Source organism: Hermetia illucens, chromosome 3 (genome assembly GCF_905115235.1).
Source record: "Hermetia illucens chromosome 3, iHerIll2.2.curated.20191125, whole genome shotgun sequence".
In the NCBI taxonomy this organism is placed as follows: domain Eukaryota; kingdom Metazoa; phylum Arthropoda; class Insecta; order Diptera; family Stratiomyidae; genus Hermetia; species Hermetia illucens.
In genome coordinates, this window is record NC_051851.1 from 109,164,173 (window position 1) to 109,177,587 (window position 13,415).

A 13,415-nucleotide genomic window follows, 5' to 3' on the forward strand; every position below is an offset into this window, starting at 1 on the left:
ATTAACGAGTATAATTGACATTCGAGTGAAATATTAAAATTTCATTCATGAAGAATCTACCTCTCCCTAGTCCTAGTTTGGAAAACAAAACCTTATTAAAATCGGTTTAATGTATGTTTGTCTGTCACAAGCACTTTTCTCAGAAACAGCTATACCGATTAGCAAGAAATTTGGTGATAAGGTGGGAACTGCGGACCCTCAGACATGCAGTGAGTGATATCCTTCTACGTTGAGATTTAGGGGGGTCCCCATACATGTAAAAGAGGGGTGTAAAATTTTTTTCCATCGAATATAGTCACTTTTCGAAGCCAGTCTTACTTTTGAGATTCATTAGAAAGGTGGGGAGTGGAAAGGGTGGGAAATGATGTTTGTTTAACGAATCCATTCTCAGAAAGTACCGGAAAATCTGAAAAAAATAGTGAAGCTGCCTCTATATAGTGCGCATGCCTCAAAATACTCTCCATATCGATATCCGTTCAAATTAAGTTAACAATAGTATATTACCATATTTTTGGGGAAATTGAATAAAACCCCCCTTAAGTGTATCCCAGAGTTATAAAAATTGGCAGTAGTATAAAATATAATACGAAGCATACTATCCCCAAGTTTGATCAAAATCATACTATTTGTAACAAAGTTGCAGTAGCTCAAAGTTGACTTTACCTTGTAAATTTATTGCAACTGAAAATCAATATCACACTAAAGCGGGTAGTCAGACATGCTAAATGCATATACATAACGGGCTACGTACAAACGGGATAGTTCTACACTTAAATATACTCACAGAAGAACCAAACAAAACCTTTCATACCTGAAGCGCCCAGCTTCCGGTTTCCCGACTTGTTTAAATCTGATGTAGGTTAAATTCTTCGCATTTGCTAATAATATTAAATTCAGAGTGGAATTTTTAGCTATTTGACACGGAGAACATCTTCTTTTTGTTCAGCATTTGTCCGGTTTACAAGCGGGGTCGGCTCGTCGTGATCGGTTTCGCCATTTTATTTTATCAAATGCCTGATCTGGATGTAATCACGAGGCTTTTAAATATCCATCCAGCATATCAAGCCACTGTTGTTTTGGCCGGCCTTTTGGTCGCTTATCATTGTCTTCGATGTTGAGATCAATATTAGTAAGTGAATTCTCGTTAGCGCGAATTACGTAATCACTATAGAGAGCGGCAGACATACGATATTGCGATAAATTCTAGATTTGAGACGTTCGCTGATCGATCACAAAGGACACCAGTTGTGGATTTCCACTTCAACCAGGTTGCATTAATGCATTAAACAATTTCATTACGCATTTCTCCATTGGGTGATAGCATTGACACAAGATATTTAAATTGCTCAGTTCTGGGCAGGTTACTCCCATTGACAGAACTGAGCGATTTAAATATCTCCATTGGGTGATAGCATTGACACAAGATATTTAAATTGCACAGTTCTGGGCAGGTTACTACCATTGACAGAACTGAGCGATTTAAATATCTCAACTCAATGCTATCACATAGGGAAACACAAAACCGTTTATACCTGAAGCGTCAAGCTTCCGGTTTCCCGACTTGTTATGTATGGGACAGATAATGCATCGACACCAATTCTGACTTTGAACCACTGTCTCACTTCTTGATTATAAGTTGCTTGGTGTAATTGGTCGTCTCTATATTTAACCAGTTCAGCTGTAATTTCATCGTTTTCTGGCGACTTATGATTTTTAAGCCGAGGAATTACGCGTACTATTTCTTCCATGCTTGGTGGCAGCATTTGTCTGTCGTCTTGAGTTGGTGGGAAGTCCAACTCCCCGATATTTTGGTTATTGAGCAGTTCATCAAGGTACTCAACCCATCGCCCCAATATGTCCATTGTGCCGGCAATAAGGTTTCCCTTTTTGTCTCGTTAGAGAATCGAGGTGTGGTAGGCTTCATTCTACTGACTTGTTGGCAAAATTTCTTCTCTTTTCGAGTTCACAGACTTGTTGGTTCTCTTAAGCATATTTGTATTTATAAATACTAATACGAATAAATTCGCATACAGGTATTCATCCAATGAAATTCATATTTGGACTCGTAAATATGCCTGTATTCACATTCGGACGTGAGAATACAGCCGTATTTTTATTCACTTGTGTAAACACCAAAATATTCACTTGTTCGGATATGAATATATTCGTGTTCATAGAAAATCATCATACGAATTTATTCGTATTTATATTTACGAATACAAATATGCCCAACATTGTCCCAGGTTTCCTTTTTCTGTGAAGTCGTTTCACCGCTCGAAAAATTTCGTTGTAGGCTTCTGTGTGTGCTCGCGTTCTTTGAGAGTGCAACATTGCCCGGTATGCGGCATTATTCATACATTCACCGTCGAAACAGTCGCTTCGATTTTTTTGGCGACTGAAGCCGTGTCAATGATAACGTTATTCAGGTGGTTGTGAAGATCAGTTATTGACGCTTCATCTCCAAGACCTCTATTAGCTACCATTATTGCGGCATCCACTCCTCCTTATACGTTTTACAGAGGACTCTGTTCGAGCTTGGAACAGCATGCCAGATAGCGGTCTACATCGACCTCCCTAGATTTCGTATAGATGTGGCGCGGTAGGATTCGCGGCATTCGAAATTTATTTCGAATGTTGCGAATGCGAGCGGTCGGATGACGCCACCGGCGCTCTCCACTCAGTTTAGAACTCGCCACAGGAGTGGAGAGCAGAGTGACATGAGTTGGGGAGAAAATTTAAAAAAAAAATAATTACTGATTTCTGTCTATGACACGTTTTCAACTCCTACTATTAATTAATTGAAAAAGTAAATTAATGGAATTTAACCAAAAAGTTATATAATGAAGTATTAAATGTAATTTTGTCGGTGATAAATAAAATACAATTTTATATGCTATAAGTAAAAGTCCGGATAGCTGAGTGGTTAGAGCGCAAGGCTATCGTACGGAAGGTCGCGGTTCAAATCTCACTGGTGGCAGTGGAATTTGTATCGTGATTTGACGTCGGACACCAGTCGACTCAGCTGTGAATGAGTACCTGAGTCAAATCAGGGTAATAATCTCGGGCGAGCGCAATGCTGACCACATTGCCTCCTAGTGTACCGTTACGGTCTTGAATGAAGTGCTCTAACACACTTCAAGGCCCTGATCCAACATGGATTGTTGCGCCAACGATTATTATTATTATTATTATAAGTAAAAGTGAATAATTAAAAGCTATATTATCCCTTAAATAAGTTACCCAGATGAACGCGCCCAGTTCAGCAAAGAATCGAAGTGAGCTAAAAACATTTGGCGAAGACTACAACAGCAAAATCTTCGCCAGGGCGCCTGAGGCTCATCCGGAACAATTGCAGACTCTGGAATTAAAGGAAAGATACCTCCTAGGTGTGTCGGTGCAATTTCATCTGAGGAGTTCCGACGAAAAACCCTACCTTTTGATTTTCGCCGAACATGCAACCCGCCTACTTGGACGTCAAACTTGCCCGCTCCGTGCAGATTGCAGACTGAACCCAAATAAAGGGTTGGCAGAGAAGTAAAACAGTAAAAACCACGGAAAGCACCTCGAGCCCAGATTGTGTCGCACAACTCGGCTCGCGCCCGCTTTCCCTTGAACGGAAAACGTGAAAATTCACCCAAAAGAAATCACCACCTGGCCATGGTTTGTGAAGATTGTGATGAGGTTATTCTCCGGATCCGTGTCGCTAACCATTTCGTGATTTTGCTACATTGTGTGCCTCGTCCTCCGACGCCCGCTCGTAGGATAACGTCCAGCCGCAGCCCATTACAAGTTCCGGCCGAAGAGCAGCACGAATAACCGCAGCCCAACACAAGTTCCGGCCGAAGAGCAACAGCTGCAACGAGCAACACGAACAACAGTTACAAATACAATGTTTTTTAATTGAATTCGTTCATAAAAATAAATAAAAATTAAAACCACTGCAAGAGACAGCGTCGACGTGTTTGCGACACATTTTCATTGCGGGTTCTTCATTCCTTTGGCGAGGTACTCTAATTACTTTCGACCTGCGCATAAAGCGTCCGCCTTTTTCTTTGCTCTTGCGGACATTTGAAGGTCCGGCCTGCCGTATCGATTATGGCTTTAGCTGGAGTCGATATCACAGCGTTTTCGTCACTAATTCGCGTCGTCGCTTTAGCTCTTCGGAATGTCGGTTGGCGACAAAGACGCGGCAGGTTCCTCGGACCCGCAAGTGACCGCCCTCGCCATGCGCGTCCCTCCGTTTTGGCGGCGGAACCCAGAACTGTGCTTCGTGCATTTGGAAGTACAGTTCCAGATGTCCGGGATCGCAGCGGACGCGACCCGCTTCAATCACGCGGTGGTCGGCCTGGACGCTGATGAAGAAAGATTTGATCAGGCGCCTGTCAGTGAGTCGGCACAACTAGAACACTTGCTGGCAGACCTAACGTAGGGAGGTCGAACTCCTAGCCAATTGCTACGAAAAATGAAGCAATTGGGTGGGAGTAAGATCGACGACGAATTGATAAAGTCGCTTTGGCGTCGGAGGGCAGCTGCGGCCGACAAATTGCAAGAGGTCAATGCCGTGTAAACACTGCCCTTACATATTACTCTAGAACTTTTACGCTGGCACATGTAAATCAATTAATTTAGTTTCTCATACTTGTAAAACGGAAGATATGTTTGAAAGAGCCTATGGAGACAGATATTAATTTGGGGGGGCTGGGGCTGGAGAGACCGGGGGTGGTTTTTAGTGGGTGTGAATCCCACACGCGCCCGCTGTTGTTCCGCCGTTCGGGCGGCGGAGCTGCGGCGGACGTGTCTTTCTAAGATTTTCCACCTCCGTGTACGCACAAAAAAAAAAAAAAAAAAAAAAAAAAAAATTTTACAGCACTATTATTCTACTTAGTATAATTAATATGCAGTAAACAATATAATGAACTTTCCGTTTTGACACCTTTCTTTTCGGGGCGTTGTATTGGCAAAATTTGCTATAAAACTTATTGCCATAACTGTCGAAACATAAGGTACATTGAAGGAATGTCCTTTAGCGGAACGATTTGTTACTGGATTACTACAAAAGCAACAAGTAACAAACATTAAACCGTACGCTTTCAGGTAAATAAGATTCAAATTCCTCGTCCCACTCCATGACATCACATGAAGTGTCAGCCAATCACTGCGTTTTCTCTTCCGCCTGGAGAGAGTTCAATTTTTAAACCATTATAATTAATAAATAAACGTTCCGAATTGGTTTGGTAATTGGGCAGGTGAAACTACAATTCCCGCGTAAAAGAACATTTAGCCATTTGTGAGTATTTCCGATAAAATGATGTTAACATGATTTTATTAGAATAAAAGGAAGATTTATTTTCCGCAAAAAAATAGGAAATTGTGCAGGCACGATTTCCATGGAACCGCGTTTTGATGACGGATTCGGGTACAACGACCCAAAACAAGACTAAAATAATATGTAAACATTTTCGATATCTCCCTACGCTTTCAAAATAGTAAAGCTTGAAGTTTTCGAACTGGCCCATAGCCAAAACATGTACTTCGCCACGTTTTTTCAGAAAATAAATGAAATAATGAAACGAAAATAAAATATTTCGACATCTCGGTTAGCTTTATAAATATTGAAAAATTAAATTTTTCAATATCTCGCTGTCTCCAAGAGTTCAATTTTGGTTAAATTGAATTTCAGTTCGGTAATGACCATAGTATCGTATTTTATTATTCCATTTTAATTTAACGAAAAACCCGATAGATTTTTTTTTTTAAATATAACTTAAAAAACCTGAAGATTGTTATGGTTTTTTGAATTTTTTCAACGTTACTATTCTTTTTTATCAGTATTCCCTTATATATTTCTTACTGATCGGTATTCCTTTATACATCCGCTATGGAAATAGAGCCAATTCAAAATTTCGAAAAAGACTCTAACGTCTGACCGTTGCAATGTTCGAACTGGACACGCACCATATAGTATTAGTTAGCAATTTCCAAACTAGCAATTGTATCCAGGGTTCGACTAATTGATTATTTTCAATTTGCTCATAATATAGTCTCAAACTCCGTGTGAAATTTATTGAAAACCTCACTCGTTCTCCAATTCATTTTCATGCAAATTTACTGTACTGCTTCGACAACATAGTATAAAAGTATCACATTATAATAACTAGCTTCACAACACAAGCAAATCAGAAAAACCTTTTATATCGGAATCGCCCAAATAAGAAAAATGTATGTGGCGAATTTTATTCTTCATAGTAATTTTGTCAATAATGATTAGCGTGCAATTCATGATCAGTCAGTCAACTAATTAATTCTGACAAAATTTTACGAAAGAAAATATATATTCAAAAACATCCAGAAAGTTCCATATATTTCCCTCTATTCAATTTCATGTTATCGCCAAGAAGAATTTTAATTGGATAAAACTTTCTTGTTCCTTTGTCTAAGAAGGCATTTTCAAGATTCTAACACCTAGTTATAATACTGGCTTGGTAGAATAAACGAAAAACCTTTTACAATGAACTAACACTATAATCTGTTCACTTGTTTTTTATACAACATACATATTCACTCACCAGAATTTCTGTACCAGCTTCCGGAGTGGGTTGCTCGTCTCTCCATCTTTTACTAGTTTAAACTTAAGCTTCTTGACTTTGATGAATAGCGAAATTTGCCGAATTAAAGTGATATTTCTATGATATAATGCAAAACTGAATCTTAGCAAACGGCGCCCAATCCATCTGACAATTCAGATTAACGCTGTTAAGCGAGTGACACGTCAAGACGTTCTGATACCCAAATACAGAGTGCGCTAAACCAGCCACTGTAAACAAACGCCGTAGGACAGATGTGAGTAGTTTCTGAAAGATAACAGAAATAGGAATTACGAACAGTTTAAACCGACATTTATCTACTGGAATTCGTAGCATTCAGAGAACAAGCCGGGCGAGGTCTTTCGCCGTTTACGAGCCTCGCGATATGCTCCGTTTGACGTTTACGTCTAACCGCGGTTGTTATTCATTCAGTTTTCGATCGCACTTCGCGTTGTTACCTCAAAATATTGAAACAAAATGTCAAATCAGTTAAGAAATAAAAAGGACTTTCTATTAAATCACATTCCATAAAATTACATAAAGTACTTCCTGAATAATTATCTCCTTAAAATTCCATCCTGGTAGTTGTTTAACGAAGCAAACGAAACGGCATTCAACGCACTCGTCTTCATGAGCTTTGCGCGGCCGGCGAGCGACAAGCGAGACATCTTCACTTCTTCCGAGACGGTCTGGTTACTCTTCCGTTGTCCGCACGCCGTCAATTTTTAATGTTTTATTTAAACATTTATTGCAGATAAAAAGCAGTTCGGAAATTTTAAAATTTATATATAAATAATTCAAAAAGCCCACGGACCCTCTTCCCGCCCAACCGGACCGAGGGGCGACCAACCTAAGGATGGGCTGTCAGCCCAGGCTGAAGGTAACATCCAAAGGCCCGCATCACAGCGATGATGCGTTTTAACGCAAAGTGTGTGCGACCATGCGAAAATGTATTAATATAATACATCCCGATTTTCGCAAACACTTCTGCCAATGACGCGGTGGTTCTACACTACAGAGACATGGATCTTATATCGAAGACAGTGCGGATCAAGACTGAAACCCATTAGGTCAGATTGTTACCGGACAGGACTCTTCGGACTATAGCACAGGTTGCAAGAATAACCGCTTTTTGCATCTCCATGTATAGTCCAGCCCTAAGATCGAGCGTTTTCAGACCTTTATGTAAATTCTGCGGGACTAATCCCGTCGCTGAAATTACGACTTACCGCTTCATATCATCGGCCAAGGGGCCGTAGTTCCGGATTTTTTCGTGCTGTTTTTCAACAGTGTTCCGGTCCAACGGTACGGCTACATCGATTATAAAGCACGCTCGTTCTTCCTTCAGAAGCAGAACTAGATCGGGTCTGTTATGATTAACACTGTGGTCGGTGGCAATAGTGTGATCCCACAGTAGTTTGACCCGATCATTTTCCAAGATTCTCTGCGGAGTATACTTATATTAAGGATGGTAGGTTGCCACTAAGTTATACTTCAACGCAAGGTTTTGATGGAGAATCTTGCAGACGGAGTTATGACGAATGGTGTACTTGGTACCGCTCAACATCCTGCACGCAGATGTTATGTGCTGGATGGTCTCCTCTTCACGGTTGCATAACCTACAACTGGAGTTGGTGATTGAGGAGTCGTGAACAATGTACCGTTTATAATTTTTTGTTGGGAGCGAAGCATCCTGAATTGAAGTTAGGAATGCCTCGGGTTCATAGAACAGTACACCGTTTGTCAACCATTTGTTGGAGGCTTCGATGTCAATGCCTGACAACAACAAATTTTTTATATGACCTCCGTGAATGGGTTTCTCTTTCCACATGTCGATCTTCTGTTGGACTGAAGTAACATTCGACATGGGATCCCATTCTCAGCTTCTCAAGTTCAAAGGAGATAATTTATTATCTGCCATGACGGTAGCCTGATGTATTTGGCTGGAGGATTGTTTCTCATAGAAAAACTCACGAAGAGAATGCACTTGATTGTAGTGCAACGTTTTTAAATCAAGTACCCCCCTTCCTCCCTGATGACGTGGGATAGTGATCCTCAATTTTTCGGCAGCTCTATTGTGCACGTTGTTGTTTGCAAGAACTACCCTTACCCGTCTATTGACAGATTCTAAATCAGTATTACTCCACTGTATCACACCGAAAGTGTATAGAAAGACGGGAATGGCAAAGGTGATGATTGCCATGATTTTATTTTTCCCGTACAGCTCAGTTTTAAGGACAAGATCCAGACGCCGTTCAAATTCCCCCAGCAACTTAGATTTAATTATTGCCAGAGCAGGTGTTGTTGCTTGCAATATGCCGAGGTATTTGTAGACGTCGTCCGAATCCATGCCCTCAATTCGGATGTTATTTTGGCTGTATCCTTCGTTGTCGGTGTGTTTTCCCCGAACAATTGTTTTTATGCGACATTTCTCCAAACCCAACTGCATGCCGATATCCCTGCTGAACTGGATGGTGATGTCCAGCAAGGAGCGAAGTTGGTTCTCATCTTTGGCATACAATTTGATGTCGTCAATGTACATTAAATGGCTTAATGTACATTTCGACAATATGCCATGCTTGACTTGGAACCCGTATTTGCTTTCATGCAAAAGATGGGATAGCGGATTCAAAGCCAAACATAACCACAGTGGGCTTAGAGAGTCGCCTTGGAAAATGCCACGCCTGATTGGTATCTCTCCTGACGTTTGCGAAGATACCGATAGCTTCGTGCTCCAATTCTTCATTACTGTTCTCAGTAGAAGAACGACATTCGGGTTGATTTTATACAAGCGTAACACTTGTAGTAACCACGAATGTGATATGGAGTCAAAGGCTGATTTATAATCGATGTAGGCTGTCGAGATGTTTCGTTTTTGGTGGACAGCCTGCTTTACAGCTACCGTATCGATTATAAGCTGTTCTTTGCAGCCTCGGGAGCCTTTTGTGCATCCTTTTTGCTCCTCAGCTATCAATTTATGAACATCAAGATGTTTTGAGATGTTCGCGCACAGAACTGAAGTGAAGACCTTGTAGATGGTAGGAAGACAAGTAATTGGTCGACATTTTGAAGGGCAAGAGGCACCCTGTTCCTTGGGGATGAGGAAAGTTATCCCCTTGGTGAAAAATGGTGGAACTAAATCAGGATCGGCAATCATCTTATTAAATTGATTTGCCAATATCCTGTGAGTGCTCTTGAACCGCTTCAGCCAGAAGTTGTGAATCTTGTCGACTCCTGGCGCCTTCCAGTTACCTGCCTTGTCAAGGGCTGCTTCAACGTCGACTTCAGGTACGTCAGGCATGGTAATTTCGGGGAGGGCTTCGCATGAACGCATAAGGTGTGGGAGCCACGCTGCTTCTAAATTGCAACGGCTGGATTCGCTCCAAACACTTCTCCAGAAGTCTTCTGCCTGATCCAGATTGAGGTTACTTTCCCTATCTGAGCTGGTGAGATCAGGTAGATCAGGCTGTGATATATATATATATCATTGCTGCCGTTGACAGAATTTTGGCTGGTCGTTTGGCTAGCGAGATTACTGCTACAGAGGTTCACAGTCTGATCTACGTTGCAGCTGCCACGGTTATTCGTCTCCATAACCAACATCTTAGAGCGAATAACAGAGGTATGCGCAGAAAGACTTTATCGTTCTGGGTGTTTCGACTCAACCAAAGGGTCGAAAAGTTGAGAAAGGAGATTGGTCGTGTGACGCAAGCACTCCTTGGAAATCCATCACCAAGAGTGCACAGATGCGTTGCGAACATCATTGGAAACTACCATCTGTCCAATGATATGCCAATCGAAGAAATCCTCGAGGTGCTGAAGCAGAAACTTGCGGTATGCTCCAATCGCATCCGTAGGTATCAGGAAAGCTTTCAGCAAAGGACAGACAACACCTTGTTCTTCCGGAACCAACGGGGATTCTACAAAAATCTCACCAGCTCAGATAGGGAAAGTAACCTCGATCTGGATCAGGCAGAAGACTTCTGGAGAAGTGTTTGGAGCGAATCCAGCCGTTGCAATTTAGAAGCAGCGTGGCTCCCACACTTTATGCGTTCATGCGAGGCCCTCCCCGAAATTACCATGCCTGACGTACCTGAAGTCGACGTTGAAGCAGCCCTTGACAAGGCAGGTAACTGGAAGGCGCCAGGAGTTGACAAGATTCACAACTTCTGGCTGAAGCGGTTCAAGAGCACTCACAGGATATTGGCAAATCAATTTAATCGGATGATTGCCGATCCTGATTTAATAATAATCGTTGGCGCAACAATCCATATTGGATCAGGGCCTTGAAGTGTGTTAGAGCACTTCATTCAAGACCGTAACGGTACACTAGGAGGCAATGTGGTTAGCATTGCGCTCGATCCTGATTTAGTTCCACCATTTTTCACCAAGGGGATAACTTTCCTCATCCCCAAGGAACAGGGTGTCTCTTGCCCTTCAAAATGTCGACCAATTACTTGTCTTCCTACATCTACAAGGTTTTCACTTCAATTCTGTGCGAGAACATCTCAAAACATCTTGATGTTCATAAATTGATAGCTGAGGAGCAAAAAGGATGCACAAAAGGCTCCCGAGGCTGCAAAGAACAGCTTATAATCGATACGGTAGCTGTAAAGCAGGCTGTCCACCAAAAACGAAACATCGCGACAGCCTACATCGATTATAAATCAGCCTTTGACTCCATATCACATTCGTGGTTACTACAGGTGTTACGCTTGTATAAAATCAATTCTGTGGTTTTGTTTGGCTTTGAATCCGCTATCCCATCTTTTGCATGAAAGCAAATACGGGTTCCAAGTCAAACATGGCATATTGTCGAAATGTACATTGAGCCATTTAATGTACATTGACGACATCAAATTGTATGCCAAAGACGAGAACCAACTTCGCTCCTTGCTGGACATCACCATCCAGTTCAGCAGGGATATCGGCATGCAGTTGGGTTTGGAAAAATGTCGCATAAAAACGATTGTTCGGGGAAAACACACCGACGACGAAGGATACAGCCAAAATAACATCCGAATTGAGGGTATGGATTCGGACGACGTCTACAAATACCTCGGCATATTGCAAGCAACAACACCTGCTCTGACAATAATCAAATCTAAGTTGCTGGGGGAATTTGAACGGCGTCTGGATCTTGTCCTTAAAACTGAGCTGTACGGAAAAAATAAAATCATGGCAATCAACACCTTCGCCATTCCCGTCCTTCTATACACTTTCGGTGCATTCTCTTCGTGAGTTTTTCTATGAGAAACAATCCTCTAGCCAAATACATCAGGCTACCGTCTTGGCAGATAATAAATTATCTCCTTTGAACTTGAGAAGCAGAGCACGGAGGTCATATCAAAAATTTGTTGTTGTCAGGCATTGACATCGAAGCCTCCAACAAATGGTTGACAAACGGTGTACTGTTCTGTGAGACCGAAGCATTCCTAACTTCAATTCAGGATGCTTCGCTCCCAACAAAAAATTATAAACGGTACATTGTTCACGACTCCTCAATCACCAACTCCAGTTGTAGGTTATGCAACCGTGAAGAGGAGACCATCCAGCACATAACATCTGCGTGCAGGATGTTGAGCGGTACCAAGTACACCATTCGTCATAACTCCGTCTGCAAGATTCTCCATCAAAACCTTGCGTTGAAGTATAACTTAGTGGCAACCTACCATCCTTACTATAAGTATACTCCGCAGAGAATCTTGGAAAATGATCGGGTCAAACTACTGTGGGATCACACTATTGCCACCGACCACAGTGTTAATCATAACAGACCCGATCTAGTTCTGCTTCTGAAGGAAGAACGAGCGTGCTTTATAATCGATGTAGCTGTACCGTTGGACCGGAACACTGTTGAAAAACAGCACGAAAAAATCCGGAACTACGGCCCCTTGGCAGACGATATGAAGCAGACTTGGAGACTACAAAAGATCGAAGTAGTCCCAGTAATAATTTCAGCGACGGGATTAGTCCCGCAGAACTTACATAAAGCGCTGAAAACGCTCGATCTTAGGGCTGGACTATACATGGAGATGCAAAAAGCGGTTATCCTTGCAACCTGTGCTATAGTCCGAAGAGTCCTGTCCGGTAACAATCTGACCTAATGGGTTTCAGTCTTGATCCGCACTGTCTTCGATATAAGATCCATGTCTCTGTAGTGTAGAACCACCGCGTCATTGGCAGAAGTGTTTGCGAAATCGGGATGTATTATAGTAATACATTTTCGCATGGTCGCACACACTTTGCGTTAAAACGCATCATCGCTGTGATGTGGGTCTTTGGATGTTGCCTTCAGCCCATCCTTAGGTTGGTCGCCCCTCGGTCCGGTTGGGCGGGATGAGGGTCCGTGGGCTTTTTTAACTATATATATATATTTTAAGAAATACTTTGTGGCGCAGCAGGGTTAACAGCATTCCAAGTTTATTTCGAATGTTGTTAATTCGACTGTATTAAGATCAAAACTTTAAGATTACGATAACTTTATGTAAGATTTTCATAATTTCTTTTTCCTCTCCTTGAAAAAATTGTATCTGTTAGGTCGCCTTCATGGCATTTCCTGTCATTGCATTCAATTCTTTGAAAAACTCATTTCTCAAGGGGACGTAACGGGTTCACTTTTTGTATTTTTTTTCTTTTTTTTATGATTGATTTTGATTGAAAATACATCTGAAATGTGTAAGAATATGAAAGACCAAAGCCGCATTTTGAGCTTCTTACTTCTTGTATCATGTCTTTGTCTTCAAAACGTTTGCTTTCGATAAGTATATTACACATTCTGGTTTCGTTCGCATATTGTACAAATAGAAGAAAATACTTTGGAAATTGGTT

The 13,415-nt window shown here is 41.6% G+C and overlaps 1 protein-coding gene across 1 annotated transcript in view; it reads right to left on the reverse strand.

Moving 5' to 3' along the window:
* LOC119650629 (protein MEMO1) overlaps positions 1 to 6,798 on the reverse strand; it is a 41,779-nt gene extending 34,981 nt beyond the window's left edge. The window contains exon 1 of the mRNA XM_038053537.1: positions 6,567 to 6,798. Within this exon, the coding sequence (XP_037909465.1) occupies positions 6,567 to 6,612 (46 nt within the window). The 5' untranslated portion in view covers positions 6,613 to 6,798. The remainder of the gene's footprint in view (positions 1 to 6,566) is intronic.
* Between the last annotated feature and the right edge of the window lie 6,617 nt (positions 6,799 to 13,415).